This window comes from Chroicocephalus ridibundus, chromosome 1 (assembly GCF_963924245.1).
Source record: "Chroicocephalus ridibundus chromosome 1, bChrRid1.1, whole genome shotgun sequence".
Taxonomy (NCBI): domain Eukaryota; kingdom Metazoa; phylum Chordata; class Aves; order Charadriiformes; family Laridae; genus Chroicocephalus; species Chroicocephalus ridibundus.
The window spans coordinates 98,275,866-98,297,479 of NC_086284.1; the positions used below are offsets into that span (position 1 = coordinate 98,275,866).

At 43.2% G+C, this 21,614-nt stretch overlaps 1 protein-coding gene across 3 annotated transcripts in view; it reads left to right on the plus strand.

The window, feature by feature from the left end:
* Positions 1–21,614, plus strand: part of LOC134519826 (myelin-oligodendrocyte glycoprotein-like) — a 34,981-nt gene that overhangs the window by 9,511 nt on the left and 3,856 nt on the right. The window contains exons 1-5 of one of the 3 annotated variants that reach the window (XM_063344517.1): positions 11,827–11,920; positions 14,211–14,294; positions 14,708–14,760; positions 19,487–19,834; positions 21,033–21,068. In XM_063344517.1, the coding sequence (XP_063200587.1) occupies positions 14,287–14,294; positions 14,708–14,760; positions 19,487–19,834; positions 21,033–21,068 (445 nt within the window). In that variant the 5' untranslated portion in view covers positions 11,827–11,920; positions 14,211–14,286. Of the gene's footprint in view, positions 1–11,826; positions 11,921–14,210; positions 14,295–14,707; positions 14,761–19,486; positions 19,835–21,032; positions 21,069–21,614 lie in introns of those variants that run through there. The other 2 variants (XM_063344508.1, XR_010072311.1) reach the window with 2 other exon arrangements.

Sequence of the window (21,614 nt, forward strand, 5' to 3'; positions counted from 1 at the left end):
AGAAAGATAAGATCTCGTCTACGATTTGGGTAAGAGATCACTTTCACCTTAAGAAATCACTCAAGCAGAGACTATCAGAAGAACTCAAGAGTAAACAGTTTTAAAGAATTATCGCAACTAGGATGCTCAACATTTATGCCATGGTTCTAGGATACGTGGACAGAGAAACATTTGAGAAGACTGGCCCTGCAACTACATAGTCATAACCATCTGCTCAGTTATGGGTGGTCTCCCAAGTTATAGCAGTTCTCTGACATTCTTGGAGAAGATATCCAAGGATGCAGAGTTGTGAGGTGATATTATCACAGATTTCCACTCACACACATCTTGATTTTTGATGTTGCTGGAACAATACAGTGCATCTTTCTGCCCTTTATACTCCAAGGTACATCATTTGCCCAACTAGCAGTTATCTTCTGTGCACCACGCACACTTAATAGCATTTCCTAGATCAGTGGCACAGACCTAAACACTGTAATGCTCCAACCCAAGTATTTCTGGATTTCCAAAGAACAGTTATTATCTAGTTGATGCAAAGGCTCATCACTTGTGCCCAACTCTAGCCAAGAGCTTGAAGGGTGCTAAACACATGTGCCACTGCCCTCTGCTACCGTGCAGAAGAGCTTGTATCTTTGTTATGGCACTGTAGAGACTAAACCAGCTCCTCCGGCTACCCAGAGCTGCTAGATCACAACTAGTTGAGCTGCAGCCCACTCAGCCCTTGCAGAAGGAGCTGCTGGGCCTGCATCATCCTCGGGAAAAAATCCCTGATGTGATATGCCATCAGAAGGTATTTCACAGGGTGATAGTCAATGGAAGGCATTAAAGGGAGATAAGTGCATGTGGTGGGAGCAGGGAGATGTCACATTAACAGGTGCTTCAGCTAGAACACTGTCGAGAATTTTCAACAGCACTAGTGAAGCCAAGTGTAGCTTTTTTGGAAAGGAGAGGGCTCAGCCACCCCTGCCACTAGAGAGCAAAGGGGAAGAGGAAGGGATGGGAAGGGGTAAAGAAAGATTGTGGTGACGGTGTCTCCATCTTCTACCAGCCTCTCCCCAAACAGCAGCTGCCGATCCTTCCACCTTGGTGGCTGCTGCTTCCTCAGACTCAAACTGCTCCTTGCAGACTGGTGCCCTTGGCAGCTGCCTCCTGTGCCTGAAGGAGGCTGCTATTTGCAGAACCGGGGGCTCAGTGGACTAGAATCCTACAAGATTTCAGATGATGTTGCTTTAGATCAGTTTATCAATTGCAAAGATGTTGGACTGTACCTATCATTCCCGAGAGGCTGATAATCTTATCCGTTCACAAAGCTTACCTCCTTAGTGGGGAAAGGTGAGGCCCAGAGACCAAACTGTAGATCAGTGCAATGCACTGCTGCATTTGCAAGCCTTATTTGGGATGTGCATTTCACACCCTCAACTTCCAGTCTGGGGCTAGTTGAAAACATACTGTAAAACTAAGTTTACCTAAACTTTCACAGGGGCTTTCCTATATTGAAAGTGCAGAACCGCAGAGAGGTCAGACTGATCTTTCACAGCATGAAAGCTTGTGGTTTTGCACAAGCTGCTCCTCTTTCTTTTCAAGTCATTACTTACCAACACGCTTAGAACAGCATAAACATGAAAGCTCCGTTCAGAATCTCTGACACTGAGAAAGGTTAAGGTCGGTGGACTGTTAACTACAGAAAAGAGATGACAGCAGCTACGCATGCACTGCTTTCCCAGCGTAGGTGTAGCCTGCCTACCTAGCCAGCAAGTTGCCTTTATAGCAGGGTTGCACAAAGTTGATCCAGAGACTCCTCACCAAGGTACTTTGTTTGGACCTTCACCACAGCCCTCAACAGGACCCTATTGTCCACTACCAAGTGACCATCAGATGCTATTACAACACAAGACATCTGGGGAGCGTTTATAAACTTGACACCCTCTAGTTGCTTTTATACATTAATTCTCCAGCTTACTCTCAGCTATGTCCTACTTTCAAGTGACAAGCGTTATGCTCTCTGGCATTAAACGTAGTAATTGGTGAAAGGGTTACACAGCTACAATTGAAGTAAGCTCCCTTTGAGGAAGTGAGACAATTTGCTATCAGAGTGCCATTATCACTGAACTATATCACCTTAGAAAAACAAACTAAAGACCGCTTGAAAACCAGCAACTTTTAGGACTTATATCCCCCCACATAGTTCTTGGGAGCTATAATCACTTTGTGTATTGGGTTGTCATCTTTATTTATTAGTGTCGAAGACTGGCTTATCTTTTCTGCTCTCTCACAATCCAGAAAGAACAGTATCAGCCAGCTGTATGAAGACGCAATTAACAGTTCACAACCTGGTTTCTTGAGAAAAGTAAGGCTTATGTGATCAAGCCAAGTACCTGCCTAATTCCTGCCTTTTCTCCCTAACGTTTCTTGTAATCCTTTGCCAAGTATTTCAAAAATAAGCAAGAAAAAAAAGAAACAACCCAGAAGAGATTGTTCGCACTGTTCTAAGGCAAGAGAAAAGACAAAACCAAGATAGGCCTGTAAAGTCAGCTCTTGTGAGAGTCCAGAGAATTTATGTTAGAGAGCAAAAGCATTAACAGCAGAAGACAACATCAGAGAATCCATTCCAGAATTCATTTGCCTGTTCCATGCACTTTTGCGCAGTTTTCTTCCAGCAATTATGGAACACCAGTTGGTCTTCCCTTGACACAGACATTCTACTAGGGAATACAACCACCAACACAAAGCATTTCCAACTTGACTGCTGGTAACTCTCTGCTGTTTGGGCATCCTTTGTAACATCACCCATATTGCTGTTATAGTAACATCAGTTGGGACTTTCTAATCTCTCTGTCCTAGTTACCTCTTTCCTTGTGTTTAAGACAAACATGAGAGTTACACTCCACAGCTCTTGCCTAAATAAGAAGAAAATAAATAAATATACCCCAAACAGACCTGAGAGTCATCTTCCAGTTCAGCCAAGTACAGCTCTCACCTAAAAATCATTCACAAGAAACTCTTGACGTCCTACAGTCTCCAACAGGAAAGTCAAGACACTGAACCACTACAGAAAAAAGAAAACACACACGCACGCACACCCCCCCCCACACACGCACAGTTAACGATAATGAAACAACTCACAGCAAGTTCCCCACATACAACTAAAGGAGAGAGCAGGCAACATGTGAAAATTAATTGTACACATAGAGCCATAGGAAGAATAGCATACTGTTGTCAGAAAAGGGTAAAGTGGAGGATGCCACCTCTTTCTTGTGCCACGGTTCTGAATAGAAAAACATCTATAGGAAGCAAACACATCTGGTCTTTCAGAGTGCTTTGAGGGAGAGGAGTTCCTTCCTTTGCTCCCAAACCCCAACCTTGCTACTTTGAAAAGAAACCAGTACCTCCCTCTGTGGTCATGATTACAGATGGGGGTAAAAAATGCAATGTTACTGCACTGCTAACAGAAAAAGCGCTTTTGCTGGTGGGACAAGAATGAGATGAGATCTGATCATGCTTACGCTACTTGAGATGGGTGCTTCAGATTGTAAAATGATTTGGCTGAACTTGATTTGAACCGAGCGTTAACCACAAAATCTGAAAGCTTTAAGAAGATTGAGAAACATTCCAGAGTAGAGGGCCTGCAGGAAGTGCTATGATCCCCACTCTTCTTTTCCTACTTACACAAACTGATTGTTCAAGATATTTCCTTTAGACAACAAATACACCCATCTCAGCTATCAAGCCAATAGTCTACAGTCCTGCAACACCTAGGCAAAAATAACTTAGGCATCTCAACACAACTCTATGTTGTAAATTGTATGTACATCCCATTAACTCTGTATGGCTGTTCTCCACGTGGAACAATTATTTACAGCTTAGCAAAAAAAACATTAAGTGCTTACAGGCACTTTTAGGGCCCCCTATTTGTGCCTATCTCTGATGGACAAAAGTTAATTGGACATTGTCTCATGCTTGTAACACAGTCTTACAACTAGAAACTCTCTGCTCTGATACTAGAGCAGTTAGGTTTTCTTAAAAGACTGTGTAGGCTTCAGTTTTGTAACTACTTTCAAAAAGCAGGGGCTGGGAAGGCCATTCCATTGGGAGGAAGGGGGCAGGTTTAAGCCTTCAATATTTGGTAACCGTCAGCCTTATTTTTGTCACTGGTTCAAGAGTCCTTGAACCACCAGGACTTAATCTTTTTACTAGTACAAAGTATTCCGTGAGTACTTTGTACTTTTCATTGGGTAACTATGGAGAAGGCAAAGATGGGCTCCTGGAGAAGAGAACAACTCTTTTTTTTGTCATTTACATTCACTGCACATATCTGGTTTTCCTTGCGTAAGAAAGGGTGCCACCAGAACACGCAGGAATATCAGAGATACTTTGTCAGGACACAGCTGGTACTGGTTACATGCTGCAGATTACACTGAGGGAAAGTTGTGCTATAAACAGTTCCTCCCACCTCAAAAAGTTCTCACAAACTGCAGCTGCAGGTCTGTTTGCAACAATTAAGAGAAAACAAACCACAAATAAAACCCAGACACATTCGCTTTTGCTTCAACAGGGCAATGCTCCTAGAGAGACCAGCTCAGGCAGCAACTAGCTCCTTTTGCTTCAGTAGCTCTGACATCAGCGAGTTAATGAATAGCGGTGTTTGGCTCCAGGATTTGTTCCAGGACTATAAAGACTTTATTATGAACAGTTGTTTATAAACATGTTCAGACTACATTTTGTAGGTTAGTAGAAAAATCCAGGATGTGATTCAGGTGGTTCCTCTCGCTCAGAGGAGCTGTTGCCATAGAGTTTGTGTTCTAGGTGTCCAAACCCTCAGCAAGCTGCCTGGCACAGGGCTCGGTCAGTTCAGTCTCAAGTTAACATCATTCTCTGGGGAAGAGCCAAGACAAGTTACACCGACCTTGGTTAATTTCAGTTTCTTTTTCTCCTCTCACCTGAGGAGAATCCTGAGCTTCCATTTTCAGATTTCAGATTCACTTTTCAGACTCACTTTTCCCAGTGTTTTCAAGTCCAATGCAGCAACTACAACAGCGTTGGCTACTAGTTAGCCTTATTTACCTGTGAGGCTCACCACTTTGTTGATGAATAATTAACACCTTCCTAGAGGACAATAATAAATATTTTCTGAACTTCATCCGGCTTGCTTTCTTTTCTCACCTGTCAGGAAATACGGATCCAAGTGATTATAGGGTTGCAAGACAGGGAGGAAATGTATTGTCTAGTACAGGTCTGACTGATAGAGAAAAAAAACTGCTGTTGTATCTTAGTGGAATTGTGTATACGTATCATCCACAACATCATCTTGTCTTGGAGAAAGGTGGTTTCTACAATATGCAAGTTAAAAACAGCTAAGAGGAGAGAGGACTCACAATCCAGGAAAGCAACTGGTAGTCCTTGAGCCTGTTGCTGGCAACATTTGCCAGCAAAAATAAGCATCTGCAGGCCAGGATTTTCCCTGCTCTCACAGTATCAAGATGGAAAGTAATTTTGGAAAATGGAAATTCTCTGGCATTAGTGTGTTATACTTCCTCCTAGACAAGGCACTGAACAAAAGTAATAAAGACATTTTATTGACTATCCCACCAGCTCAAAGTACTTTCTTGAGCCTGAAATAGTTTCCCTTCTGCTTCCTAGGAAAGTCCCCCAGAATTTCCCTTTCTCCCTCTCCCGTGTGACCAAGCTTTATCCACTACACAAATTTGAAAGTTCAAAAGGGAGGGAGTTTTCCTCTTTCTTTCTTTGGATTGATGACATTTATCGAGGGGGTTTTATAATCCTTGCTTGGTGTGAAAGATAACTGCTGACTGAAGACAAAAAAACACTTTTAAAATGGATATTATATTGAGCAAGACAGCTAAAGCCATCACCACAAACATCCATGAAATTATTATGCTAAACACTGACAGTTTGTCAGTTTAAAAAAAAAAAAGAGAGTTTTTTTTCATTGAAGCTTTATAATCTAAATAGCTCAATACTGCTCATACTTTGTGTTCATCAACTCAATTATTGTCAAGTTATATCCTCCCTAAGTTTTACGGCCCTTCAGCTGCACTCTGCCAAGACACTGTACAGACGGAACAGAGAACAAAGGTAAGAGGAAATCACATTCCGAGCTTTTAGAGATTTATCAGCTGTAAGCAGCTAAAGAAATCAAAGACTGCTGAGATAACCTAGGTGCAAAGAGCCGAGGTCAGACCACGTGCCTGCTTCAGCATGTGCCAGACAGCAGGCCCTAGCTGAGGCACAGGCAAACTCTCACTTAAATCACCGAGAGCCCTGCTGAGCCAGCGGGCTGGTGCCTGGATGGAGATGGGCAGCACAAGGCAGCTGCTGCTCCTGTGATGCCCCTCCACCTGTAGGAGGCGGCGGCACCCCGTGTCACCCACCTTTTTGCCAACCACTAGCCCTGCTCTGCCCTTTCCATGATTTCTAGCAATACCCTCTTTTACCTGCCTTCCCAAGAAGCCCAAACCAGCTCTGTACATGTACCAGGGAGTCCTTGTCCCTCTGCAATGGCTTAGTAACAAAGGAAGAGTTCAAATAATCATGAAATTTCCAACACAGATGGCAAGTTGAGGTGCTTAGCCCATTCAATGATGGATCTGCAAACTCCAGAGAAATTTAATCTAGGCGGAGATATTTCAGCATAGGGATATTTATACAAGTTAACAGATTTAACAGCGTTCGTTCATCCAGTCCTTCAATGAGAAAGAATTATTTCACACAGGGAACCTCTAATCCAGATTGCACAAAACCCTTTAAAGCAAATCGTAACTACAGTGGGAGGGAAAGGCCACAAGACAGCCATAGAAGACCATGGAGAAACACCTGTCAACCACACTCATAATATGCAAGAACTTCTCATGTATTTCAATCCGTTTTGGTTCTTCTTGCGTGTATCTGGTTTATGAGTTTAGGTACTTGGGAGGACCAGAGGAATGGCAGCAAGATAACTTTATTCCACCCGTCTTCTCTCCCATGCCAGAACAGACTACAAAAGTTTCTCCTCAGCTTATGGCCAGCAAGAACTTGAAACCTCACACACTCACAGGCAGTAAGAGGACTGACTAAACTTTTTAGAGGTTATGGCACTAAGTAGGCACCCGCTGAGAGCCACCTTCATAGAAGTTGAGCTCTCAACTCTAAAGTACTAGTAACCTAAACTGGATCACCTCTCTCCAAAACCAAGTTTCATTTTCACAACTAGTTTCAGATCATCCACTTCAGAAACATTAGTATTGGTCAGCGCCATCGTTTAAGCCCAGCCGGCAGCTAGAACCATGCAGCTGCTCACTTACTCCCCCAAGTTTGGATGGAGGGGAGAATCAGAAGAGCAAAAGTGATAAAAAAAACTCATGGGTTGAGATACAGACAGTTCAATAGATAGAGCAAAAGCCACGCATGCAAGCAAAGCAAAACAAGGAATTCATTCACTGCTTTCCATCGGCAGGCAGGTGTCCAGCCATTTCCAGGCAAGCAGGGCTTCATCATGCGTAATGGTTACTTGGGAAGACAAATGCCATCGCTCCAGATGTCGCTCACCTTTATATACCAAGCATGACGTCATATAGCATGGAATATCCCTTCAGTCAGTTGGGGTCGGCTGTCCCAGATGTGTCCTCTCCCAGCTTCTTGTGCAACCCCTGCCTACTCACTGGTGGGGCGATATAAGGAGCAGAAAAGTCCTTGACTGCCTAGCAACAACTAAACAAAGCAGAGCACTATCAAGTATTTCTCATACCAAATCCAAAACAGCACTATATCAGCTGCTAGTAAAAGAGTTAACTCTCTCCCAGCTGAAGCCAAGATAGTCAGTGTTGTAGTAATACAACAAACATTTTTGCTGACATCAGTTAATGTCTTCAGGACACCTCGCATAAGTGAATCTAAGCATCAGCTTCGCTGTTTGGTTGTTGAATAGAGTGTTCCAGAATCAGCTAATGCTACTGATTTAAGGGTCGGGTTGAGCACACGCCAGAGGAAAAACCCCAGTGAAGAATGAAAAACTAAAGTCCTTATTTCTATGTTACATTTACTCTACAATACCTCTATCTTCAGAGGTTAAGCAGTAAAACAAGATGTCATCCAGAGAGTACTAGAACCAAGATATTCAGACATGAACTGCCTCTGAAGTCAGGGAAAAAAAAAAAAAGCCACAACCACAATATTGATTCATCTGAAGGAACCTTGCCTCTTTCTGCATTGTCACTTGTGATGTATTTCTTCAAGGCTACGCACCTGCCTTTTTCATGTAACTGCAATCTCCTTAAAGAACAGCTCTTTATTCTCAAGAAGAATTTATTCATCAAAATATAAAAAATGTTTTCTTGGAATTGGTAGATAGAGAGCAGCGGAAACTCTCAGAAGAGCAAAAAGGAATTGAGAAAAAGAGGAAGTTTGGGGGGAGCTGTCGGAATAACATTACAAAAAGGAACAATGATTTTTCTGGTTTCTCTTCAAAAGTTTCATAAAAGGGCATGAGACCACCACATACCACTAGTCACAGGGAGTAAGTCTCACCCAGTAAGCACAAGGTCGGGCAAAGGGTGGGATACACCCTATGCTTCTTAGGCTGGTCTTCCTCAGCTTCCACCCAGACAGTGTCAAATCTGCAGCACTCAAACCCTGGAGGACTTATGACACGCAAGACAGGGACAGGTGGGGCTGGGAACACTTGCTAGGGATTTAGACAGCAGAAATCACTCCCTAAATCAAGAGTCTTTCTCAAGGAAAGAAAACAAATGAGAGGCATTGTCCTGCCATTCTGCACAGCAGCAGCATTCTCTTGAAAACACGACCACTAAACTAGAACAAAAGTTGTGTCCACTACTGAAAATTACAGACAGTTGCCGCACAGAACTGTCTAACACAGACCCCACAGGCAGCAATGACACAATGTCCCTCTGGACAGACATCCTTCTAGTCCTTGGATTGACATTTACCCAAGGGAATCAAGGAGATGACAGATATGAAATTCCTCAGAAATGACAGCTAGAAATATAGATGGCATGGATCTTGATTACCTGAGAATTTGATCAGGGCAAACATAACATGAAACCACCCACAAGACCACAGCATCATTTGATCAGTGTTGAATTCCGCTCGCTTGTGTACCAAGAGCGTGCTTCCTTCTGAAACTTGAAATGAAACATGCCACATTTAGCATCAGTCCCCTGAGCCACTCAAACCCTTCCCATTTTGCAAAGCCACAAACAACTTCAGTTTAGTCTGAGAGCTGTTAGAAAGGTTATTCTGAAATTATGAATAGAGTCCAATTTCCTGAGCATTCCAGTTTATTAAGTGCACTAGCTTGTACACGCTCCCTTTTTAGACAGACACATCCAGAGTTTTGCTGGTTTCCTCCAAACCTTTGGGAAGGTGTTTGTGTACCTGAATCCCGGAAACTCTAATCAGATATAAGTCATAATTTCTGTTCCCCCCCCAATGTTTTATTTCTATATGCGTGGATAAATTCCTCCTTGTCAAAACTATTTATTCAAAGCCAGGGGAAGGTGTGTAAGTTCCTGTAGCAGTACTCTGTATGGGGTACAGCTTTCCACTGGGAACAAGTCGCACACCATCCCTCATTCATTTTTTTTATCCCCAAGGAGGAGTAACTTTTCAGATTAGATATGTATTTGGTAACAGTTTTTCAGTCCCCAGAGCCTGACTTCGGCCCACGATAAGCCTTAAACAGGCAACAGGAAATTCCAGCAGCATGGGGAAACATAACCAAGCCCAAAGCCAGCACTCCACCCACTACACGCCACCTCCGCAGCATAGGTGGTGTGACGGTGGGAAGAGAGGGGGGAGCACAGACAGAGCACGTAACACGCCAATGCACAGCAGATAAGAACAAGTTCAGGGAGCGTTAAATAGCTGTAAACTATGCTAAAACAAACATAAAAGCCAGACCAGACACCCTCACAAGTGCGTGAAGTTTGCTTCAGCGCACCTGAAGTTAAGGATCTCAATCCAAGACTTGGCTGCGACCACAGCACATTTTGCATCCTGAAGCTCCAGACATTCCCCAGGGAGGCAAAGGGCACTTCTTCCTGCTGCCCTGAGCCGAGAGGGTGAATCGCACAACAGCTAGCTACAGAAACACTACCTGCTACCGCTCACAAATCCCCAGAAGACTGCTGTCAAATTAGGGTAATTTATTTCAAAAAGCTAAAACCCTAAGAGAGAAAGCCACTATCATTTTTTTTGGATACATGCCAGCACATCCCTCACTGAGATCTCTTAATACCTCTCCTTGAACTAATTATAGGACAGGTCTCTAAGTGATGCCTCATTTTGTTTATAGGCTGCTTTCAGATAAGATCAGAAGTAATGACACAGTTTCGGTACAGACTGTTGCATCATAAGAACTTTCTCTGAGAAGCCAGACCGACATTTCCACTTGCAAGCTCACTCATTAACTTTCTATTAGCTTTTACCTAGAGGCAAAAGGACTGCGTGTTTACATGAGTGAAGAGCATTTAAAGATATGACAGAAAGTTGCCTTGATGTGGATAAGAAATAGTTAGGCAACATTTCTCCGCCCATGGTGCTCTCAGAATTTCACAAAACTGGACAGAAAGGTCCCCCCGTCCTCCTACAAGCAGCGGTAACAGTAAGCTAGCATAAATCTGTTCTCAAAAGCCAAAGGCATACAAGGGAGGGAAAAAACAAACAAACAAAAACACCCCACCACTTGAAGAAATTATTGGCGACTAAACTACAAAGCTTTGCCAGGTGCATAACAAGCAGTTTCCTTCTTGGCAGCGGCCTTCATTCATCTGCTAGACAATCCTTTCAGGATGACTGGTGTCTTCTCCAGCTGGTGTCTGTTCCAACTTGTATCACCATTCATTTAGTGCCCAGCTGCATTACCTGCATTACTCAGCCAGTACTGGAGGTTGGCAAATGAAGCAGAAGAGCTGGCAACCAAATCAATCCCTTCAATATAACATCCAAACAGTCATGTCCACTTAGTTCACAATGTCTTTTAGATCAGTTTCACTCTTAGTGGTCACCACACAGAGGTACCTCCTTATGTCAAAAGGGTTCCAGCTCAGCATCTCCCTCCCTGCCCAACACCCTACTTCAACTCCTAGTCCCATAACAGCCTCTCAGGATCCTTCTCTAGATTTTCAGTTCTCAGGTACTTTCTGGTCTAGATCCCAAACTGATCATTTTTTGCAGTGAAAGTATACAGGTGCACCATGGCTACAAGCCATTGCTGGACTGATCACTCAAACCAGCTCTTTTTTTGGTACCATAACCTGGCTGCTCAGCCACCAGAACTGCTGTCCACTATATGATCCCAGGTGAGTCACACTCCAGTTGCGCCATTGCCGATGATGAAATAGCTGCCTGCAGAATTCAGAGCAAAAACTTAAGGCAACATAAAAAAAGGAGACATCTGCACACAACATGGTCCTCTGGCTCACACACAGCACCTCTACCCAAAACATTTTCCCCTCCTGCCACCCCAGCTGTCCTGACCGGCAGAGCTGTTCAAGGAAGAAAGTCCTTAATATACTACACCAACACTATTTCCAGGGGTTAACTCATAGAAAGTACCATTTTCTTAACTTATTTTAAAGGAAGCATTTGAGTGCTCCAAGAGCATAAAGCCTTCAATAGTAGCATTTAGACCCTTTCTCACCCCCATTCCTCCTGTATTGGAAAGGGACAGCTTGAATCAATTTACTTTGGGACAAAGTCCTGCCATTCTACAGGCCCTGGGAACATTTGGTTACGTGCCTACTTAATTAATTCAATTTTATTGCAGGCTGAGCTAACGCACTCAGCAAATGGCCTTGCACACGTGACGCAAAAGTTGGGTGACAGAGACATTGCCAAGAAGTTCAGAGTTTTGGAATTTAATCATATGCTTTAATCACGCTACATGCCTTTGTTATTTCAGGTAGGTTAGTGCGTTAAAGAGTTATGAATTAGTATTTTAATTTTTCCAAGAAGTGACTCTTCATTGCAAAGCCTGACTCAGTTAATTGTTTTATCCTCTGAAAACCAAGTCCTAAATAATTCCTTTGTCAGATTAAAGTGATTAGTACATTGAACAATTTTTAAATTTGAAAAAAATTGTTAGTTTCCTAAACTTGCATTTTATTTAAACCAGCACTTAAAAATAAGACACACACACAAAAAAGAAAGATGTCAAGCATCAAATACGAAGTAAATATTTTAAATGCCAATCCGTGTGGCGACTGAAACATCTCACACCTGCTGAACTGCACAGACATGGACAGATCTCCCCTTTCGCGTTCCAAGGACAATCCTTCTGTGTAAACATTCCTGTTCCAAGCAAAGTCAGTTCAATCCAGCAAGAAACATTATTTAAACTAGACAGCACTAGATTAAGCTAAAATTAAGGGTCAAGTGCTCCAGCAAGACCAGTCTGAAGTACTCCTGTGGTTAGATACTGCTTCCTAAAACAAGACCTGCCTTGTTCTTTCTTTACATGCAAGCTTAAACTTCAACAGGGAAGTAACAAAAGCACGTGGATGGCCAGAGAGCTCAACATTGACATGCAATTCAGATGCAATTTTGTATTTCAGGTCTGATCTCACTTCCCCCCCAGTCCAAGACTTTTGTACAGGCGTTTGTGAGAACCAGAAACTCCACAGGGACTCTGTGGGAGTAAACCAGCCAAAGCCAGAGACACAAACAATCTGTCTGGACTGGAACAACCACCTTCGTGCAGCTCTTGAGTCAGAATCATAACTGTTAGAAAAATGACTGACTCTACAGAAGAATGACATCACTTCTTGGAGCTCTGACTTCTGGGTCATTCTTGTCTGCTGCTATTGCACATTTACTCAGACCTGTTAGCGGGCCACAGCTACCAGGTTTTGAGTTCTCTCTGCATAAGGAGACATAAGGACACCCTTTACCTATGGAGAGAGCGGGCATGGCTACAGCACCACTACAGAGTATGGCTGCAGAGCACCAGCTGCTAGGCTGGTGGACAGCCCTGATCCCTCCAGATCCACCTTGTTCTTGTCCCAGTGCCAGGCCAAAGCACAGGATTTCTCCCAATAATTTTGCAGAGCAGCCTTATGTGGAGTGGAACAAATGTACAAAGCAGAGAGGGAGGATAAACACTGTGGGGCACCACAGAGAACTAGTCAGGTAGATAAGAGTGGCCATCAGGGTCTCATTTTCATTTACAAAAGGCAGGCAGGAAATGCACACATACGGAATAAGCTCACTTTGCATAAATGTATAACCTTGCTTGAAACAATAACCATTACAATGGGGAGGGGAGGCAGCCACAGGAGAAGTTCATCAGAAACACGCAGGACACACTGCTTTTAATGTCAAAGAAGCCAAAGATGGCAGATGGCTTGCACTGAGTATCAGGAAGAGGCTGGTAAATGAAGCATAACCTGGGCTCCGCCACGAGGAGAGAGGCAGAAACACAGAAATCCAGCTCTCGGGCCTCGCTCGCCCCAGGAAGCACCATTACACCAGGAGAAATAGGCAGGAGAATGACACCAGCACCTTCCCCGGACAGAGCTGCCTCAGCAGGAAGAGAAAAGCACCTTGGCTAAACCACTACTTCCACCATCAGTATTATCTCTGGAGCACAGTGGGGAGGAACGATCTACTCAGATATTTGTACCCTAAGCTACAAGATGCTATGAGGACAGGGAGAGGAAGCCCAAAACCCACATTCTTCCCACCTCCCCCAGGAAAGTACCTGATTTAACAGCCTCCTCAAAAAAGGTCTTTTAAGCAGCATTTTCCTTATAGGCTTATTAGCCGTGTCTGTATTTTATTGGTAGTTATGCACCACGACATGCAGTTTGGGTGGTATTTGGTAGTCTGAGGGATGGTGTCTACACCTCTTGATAAATGCAATAACCTTTAGGTTTCACTACCTTCTTTGATCTCAGGCTGGCTATAGAACAAGAATCCCCTCAGTGGGTTGAAAGCTCAGGGCTAGTCAGTGCACGGCTTGTGACTCACATCCAGCCTACACAAGAAAATAAATATGCTCTGTGTATTGCCAGAGTGTAAATACACACTGTTGTAGACCTCTCTATTATACATACACAGAGTGTATATAATAATACACACAGAGTGAAAGAAAACAGATTGAACCACAGCAAACCAAGTATTAGTAAATAACCTATCCCCTTAATGCTTGTGGCAACAAAAATTAAGAGCCTTTCACTCTTTTGCTCTTGCAGAGACAGAAGTAGCAGGCGGAGCAGCCGGTGAAGCTCACGACAGGGAAGGATTCCTAAGGGTCAGGAAAGCACAAAAATGAAATGGTAAGCAATGCTTTTCTAGTGCTGCAAAGCAGCTGAAGTTTGGGAGCAGAGGGAATTTTATGTCATTACCAATATAAAATTATCTCAAGAGAAAGCTATGACTATGTATATGCAATTAACTTTGTCCACACGAGAAGGCAAGCGGGAAGTGCGTGGCTGGTGTTTGCAACTGAAGCTCCATCCCACTACAGCCACTGTGAAAGCTCTGATCTACAGGCAGGGGATATGATCCACGACAAGACTAGACACCAAAACAAGACAGGGTTGCTCACCCATCCCGCTTGCTATCCAAATTCTCTTCACAGAAGAGGGAGTTGTGAAAGAGGACATTGTATACACCGGAGAAAAGGTCTTTGATCTCTGCTCTAGCATTCTAACAAAGCATTCAGCATTTCTCTCTCTCACTTTATTAGGGAGACTGCTCTCTGGATGGTTGCCTGCTTACTGTTTGCATCTCTACCCAGAGGTAAATATACTATAATACACATCTAGGAACATGTGGAAGTATTTATATGTGAATACACAAACTGCAAACTGAGAACCCTGGAAGAAAACAAGATAAATACATGCTTTGCTTTGAATGTATTTCACCACAGTCCAAGGTTTGCAAGTACAGGTAATAACCTTCAGATAAACCTCTATATCTGAAAAAAATGCTTTCAAGGTTAAGGTGTTTCAGGCCCACAAATATGTACCTAAAAAAGTTTATCCTGACCACATCCTTAAAAATACCGCAGCATTTCCATAGTGTTAAGGATGACTTCCAATCTCACCCTTTACAACCCCTAACTGCCTTGCATCTGTTTTTGTACTTAAACTCTTTAAGTTGCTGGGCTCGCTATAGGCATAGCCAGGTAAGTGAAAGGACTGGGGCCCAGCAGCAGTCTCTCTCCGTGAATCTTTGCACGTGCTCCACGAGGTTCCAGCAGAGTTGGGTTTCTGACATAATATAGATTGGATATGATCTTCCCTATGAAAGAGATACACCAGTATGTGCTGGTGAGGGAGTTTTCCGCAAGCTGAAGGGGCAACTCCCTGTAATTCCCTTATCTGAGGCTTCAATTCTGCAATATTCAGACCTCTGTCTGTGGTCAAGGCTGTTCTCTTTGCCCGGAAGTGGTGGTGGTTCAAGAGGTTACACTTCATCTGGTATTAGTCTCTCTCTCTTTTCTGGAAGCACAACTGGCATTTTTAGGGAAAACTTTTCATGTGTCTCCACAGATCAGTACAAACAGTCTATTGCCACTCAAGGCATGCTCTTTTGGTAGCTGAGTGCACCTGCAAGCATGTCAAGCAGTTTAAGTGACTACCCTTTGACTCTCCCCCCCCCCCACCCCTAAAATAAGATAATTCAAGTTCAGTGTTTCTGAGCAAGCAACTGGGATTACAAACAGCCCCCTACTTTCCCCCAAATACTCCTGCATGTAGGTGAGACGTGAGCCTGTAAGGAACCACGCAACATTACCTTGTCAGGGTAACACATTTCTGTTTGAGCTCATAAGTACTCAAAGCCACAAGAAATTCCCTGTTGCCTTGCTTCTAACACTAGAATATTTTCTGCTTAACCCATTACCTTCTACTATTAAGCTACTTTGTTTACTGTCAGAACTGCACTGGTATCACCAGAGTGAACTTGAGAGGCACACGCAAGAGCTTTCCACTTCCAGGCTCTTTTCCACAAGGCATAAATTCTAGATTGCCTACCAGCACCCCAAATTCCTCCAATACAAGCAATATATAACTAATAAACAAAGATGATTACCTTAGATCATCTTTGGGGAAGAATCCTTTGGGGAACAAAAAATCCCAGTCTTTAAGAGCTTCCCCACACCTCACTTTGGACACCGAAGCAGCTGTGTTTTTTCATTATAGGAATCTTACAGATTGGTCAAATTAGCACACTCAACTTCACCTTGATAGCCTTAAGCATTTGGGCAGTATTTAAAACACACAATTCAAAACAAAAATCCACAAAATAAACTCATCTCACTTTACATTTGAGTCTTACAACTACAAGTGAAAGCTATGTGCCAAGGAGCATTTTTTTCCCAAGGCAGAGAACTGCACCTTCCATGTGCAAAGCTTACCAGGTAGATCAGATGAGCACCACTCGCCCTGCTTCGCACATCCCCACTGCATGGCTGCTTCAGTCTTCTGGCCAGGAAGCTTTCTTCTTCCACACCTCCTGCTACATCAATAGTCTCAGCAAGACACTGAGCACAGCTTCACCAACGTCCAGCATGATTTTACTCTCCTTCTCGAGGCTGGCTTCATAACAGCACTTATTTGACTTGTACCCAGAAGCCTCTTCTTCCCTTCTGCAAAAGAGCTCATGCAGCTGCAGCCTGCTAAATAACTCATTACAGCCAGATTTCAGTCACCTGTTTTTGTCCCACACAACTTCAGCAAAGCCTCTTTTTTTGCCTCCTGCTGCCCTGGTTTCACCAGCTGAAAGCAGTGTAGGCAGGGTGGGTTGAACACCATGGGTCTTTATAGAGTCATCACAACTGTTACAAGGTTTGACCACCATACCATGCAGGAAAGAAACTGTTATGCTAGGCATTGCTCTGTCCTCCAGCTTCAGAAAGAGAATAAAGAGCTGAAAAGTAAATAGGTGCACCTCTAAAACCACTATCAAATTTAGAAGTGACAATCAGGAGATAGGATTGACACTCTTTCCCCCTCTTTTGCTCATTAAGCCAATGTTGCCCATTTTTCTGAATAGAACTACAAGTTTTGTTGATTTCAATATTATCATTCCTTCATCCATGTGCAACAGCATATATTGCAGGCACTCTCACTCCTAATGGCATCCTGTGGACAGGACTCTTCCCACCAGAAAGCTCTTCTGGAGGCTCACTTCTTCCAGGACTTACAAAATACCTGCTGAAGCAGCCCCAGGCGCACTCATCTTCCCCCCGTGCTTAGCTAACCACGGCCAGCCAGAACTGCAGTCTGCTTTCAGACATGGCCTTACCTCAGAGAGACTCTGCTGAGCACAGCCTTACTCAGCTCCCCAAGCCCAAACAGCTCAGAGATGGTGCTCAGCCTGCTCCCTCTCCTCCCTGCCCTTCCTCAGCTGGTGGTGGCCCTTCTAGGTGTGCTGGGTACAGCTCATGGCCCTGCCTGGGTATGTGCCTCATTGCAGGGCTGAGGCAACCTCCTTGGGGAGTGCAGGGTCATACGTGCTGTGGCTGTAAGGGTACGGTACAGCGGAGGCTGAGCTTTATTATAAATAAAATAAGACCCTTTTTGGGATACTGTTGTGATTCAGGTTCCGCTTGAGAAGCAAAACCTGGACAGTGACTGATACGGTCTGAAAATGGTTGACCTCTCAACACAGCAAGCGGAGTTTCCTTCCACTGGCAACCAGAAATAGCACTGGGGATAATGTGGTTTTTCCAGCTAAAAGTACACATTGTTGGGAAAAAGTGAGCTGGGATTTTCCAGTGAAAAACCTGAAAACCTAGGGAAAGATGATGTTTGGTGGTAGAGTTGTAATTCAAGACACTTGCTTGGCTCTGCAATTTTGCTCTCTGAATTATACTTTTCCTTCTGCTTTTCTGTCTGTCTGGATGGACACAGTGTGACACCAAAAAAGCCTCAAAACAGACACTGATTAACATGGAAAGAGAGGCTGGACCGTGAAACAAGCTGAGCCCTGGATGATGACAGTGACTTGAAGGGGGAACTGGGGCTCTCTTTGGTCTTTAGCCCAGTGTATGCACAGTGCTGGTGTAGGCCTAGAACATTGGAATGACCACACTGCATCCAAGAACTCTTATTTCCACATTTAGTCTGGTTACTTACCCCTTATGTTTCACAGATCTTTGGCCATTAAAACAGATGGAGTTGTTTCACAGTGAATTTTAGGTTTTTTTCCTGGCTCAATCGCAAATTCACGCTGCTTTTGTTCTGCTCCCTGGTGGGGCTGAAGGTTTTCCACCCATATTAATTCATCTGCATTTTAATTTATAAAATCATTTTATGGAACAGGTTTGGTCAAAGTGTTAATTTAATCCCCCGTTCTGTGCTGAAGATACATAGTTGTCTATGCTTTATAAATGCATAGAAACCTTCTCCCACACCCCAGTCTTCCCCTAGAAAATGCAACACCACAATTTAGTAAGTTGTTCTACGTTATAGTGGCAGACTCCCCCGTTTGTGCACGCTTCAGCGTACTTTCAACTATCTTGGAAGAATTTATGAAAATAATTAGTATGAAAGTTATTAAATGAACAGTGTGTATAAGTGAGATGCATCTGGCTTCCTGCCCTGCCTGTCCGCTTGCCTGTTCACCAGCAGGCTACCCTCACCCCAATTCTTGCATGTGCTGGAATTGGTTGGTATGGTTGGTTATATCTCTGCCCCATGTCCAGGCCACCCATATAAAGTATCCGTCTTCCCGAGCCCTTTGAGAAGTCATTTAGTTAAAGTGGGAAGAACATTATGAGTACCAATATGAATACCAAATATGAATATGAATACCAAAGAGTATGAGAAACCCAGGGACAGGTGTTAGCAAGAGCCCTGAGTGCACCCAGAGAGACAGACCAGCAGAAAAAGGCTCCATTCTGGTCAGACCCTCTGGAAGATGTCGCAGGGGAAGGGAGACAGGGCCTCTAGCATGTTATTTACAAATCAGGAGCCACAATCTGATAGGCGAGCAATGGGAGTTGGGGGAGACCAAATTCATCCAGGACTGTTCTCTTACCGATACAATACCCTTTTCACGCTTCTCCTTTTTTCAGCCAGACTTCCTACAAAACCAAGACTTGCTTAATCACGTCTGCCCATCTTCACTTCCCTGCATCCCCTTCTCCCCTTGTGAACTGACCGACTAATTAAAATTAAATACGACATCTGATCTCAAAGACTAAGATCCCCAGAAGCTGGGAGCAAAATCACCAGCTAAGGAGACAGGTTCAGGCAGCCCCCGTGCTGACAAAGTGAAGGCAACCTGCAGACAGCAACATCTGTCCTGCTGCACAGCTGGCTGGGCACTGAGCAGCCAGGGCCCTCAGTCCTGGCACAGCACATGCTGCCTCCTGCCTGGCTGGGAGCAGGAGGACACGGGGCAGAAGAAGGGGGAGGAGCAGGGGCAATAATGGCGCGATGAAGGCAAATTATAGGAAACCTGGTGTCCCTAGCTCTGCTGGGCACTGAGAAAGTTGTCTTGTTTTTTATTCCAGGTCAAGCAGACACAACGTGCCATGCGTTTGTTGGAGACACTGTCATTTTGCCTTGCACCACTACCTCTCCCGGAGAGCTGATTCTTTCCAATTCAATACTCTACTGGCAAATAGGGCACTCTGTCTTAGTGCACTTTTTTGACAAGGGAAACGATTCGCTGGGTCTCCAGGACAAACGTTACAATGGCAGAACTAGTCTTTTTTTGGACCAGATGAAGCACGGCAACTTTTCCTTAAAGCTTTCCAATGTCCAATTACTGGACACGCATGTATACACGTGCATCTACAAACAGACTGGGGATCATCCCAAACAAACACAGAAATCTAAAATTAATCTCATTGTATCAGGTAAGATTTTTTTTTTTTGTTCAGAGGGAGGGAGTTGAGGGCAGCATTTCTTGTTGACAAGCCATATATGGCCATTGACTGAGATGACTTCCATTTTTAAAGCAAATCTTCACTCAGTTTCACTCTATTCCTTGCTTTTGTTGGAAGAATAAGTAAGAAGGGGAAAAAAATTGCATCTTTGTGAAGCTTCAGCACAGTACATCCATAGAAGTAGCAGGATTCCTGAAGGCAAGCCATCTGCCTCTTCCCCCTCCCCTCACAGAAGACAGTAATGATAACGTGTTTATTGTCATTATGTGATCATAATGTGATCTCCCCAACTTTCAAGCATTTGATTCTTTGTGAGTTTGTACTGTCCTGAATTGACCTTGTCCCGGAGGAACAGGAGAGTTTGTTTCATTATTTGCAGTTAGGTCTGTGAAGCAAGATTAGTTTCAACTCTAGCAATTGGATCCAAAGTCCAGGCCACACACCCTTTAAGATGAAAGACAGGCAGTTGCTAATTACCTTTTCCCTTGCAGCTGGAAGATCTTGGTCTGGTGGCAAGGCTGGACACATGCAACATGAATTATTATTTTTCTTCCTTAGGAAGATGAGTGAGACCATAACACATGCTTGAATAATGGCAAACAACTGAGCTAACATGTTCGAATTACTACAAGCATGGCCAGCAGAATGATGGGGCATTGGGTTTGACCAGCTGAAAAAGCAAATTAAAAAAAGGAGATACAGGTTGAAACAAATTATAGGTTTTTTTAGGGTGTTTTGCTTGAATACATCAACTGGAAACTTTTATTATGGTCAACAACATACATTTAATTCTGCTTAAAATAGAAAAATTTTGCTTTTAAGTAATATAAACCCTTTAATATCTTATTTTTAATGCACATCATTCTCAAGAGAAAAATGTTTTTAAAATGTAAAGTGACATACTTTTTTCAGAAAATTTCAAAGTGAAATGTTTTGCAGTTTTCAGAATGAAAAAAAAGTTTTGAAAATGCAGAATCAAAATATTTTCATCATCTAATTTTTGGGAGCACTAAGGTGTCTTTTACTCTGATCTAATTCTGTGATCATATTTAAAGTGTCAATTTGTTTGACAAATGTATTCTTTCTCAGAAAAAAAACAACTTAGATCAATTATCTTTTTCTGTTCTAGGCTCAAACAAATAACTTTGATTATTGGTTTTTCTTCCAGCTCCACCTAACATTGAGGAGCCACCTTTCCCTTCTGGTAAGGCAACACTCCTTAACTTGCTAAGCGTCTAAGTGATTATCCAGTGCTTTAATTTGAATTTGCAAGATTGGTAAAATATGCTGAATAGAGAAAGTCCAATAGACTTACGGTGCTTTTTCTCTCTTACTAAGTCTAGCAAAATATAGCTGTCCTAGACAGGGAAAAATATCTTCAACACTAAGACAGACCTAGACCACAGAAAGAAGAATACTGAAATGCCAGCAGTCACTAGTCCATAAAGCTACTCCCCATTATGTGCACCATAAAATACCAATAAAAACCAAGTAACATGGAAGCCATTCGGTTCTGTGAGGTAAAGCCTTCGTAAATTGCCTTGGTATGACTGAAATACCAGATCAAGAGATTTGGGTGGTCCTTTTGGGTAAATATGGTAATAAACGTTCTAAAAATACACGATTAATGGCTCCACATGAGCTCTTCCGGGAAAATTAAAGTAGATCTCATCCAAAGGCAATTCTGAAGTATAGTGCAGATGCTAATGTCTAGGTTTAATCATTACAGAGTAATGATTAGTAACTACAT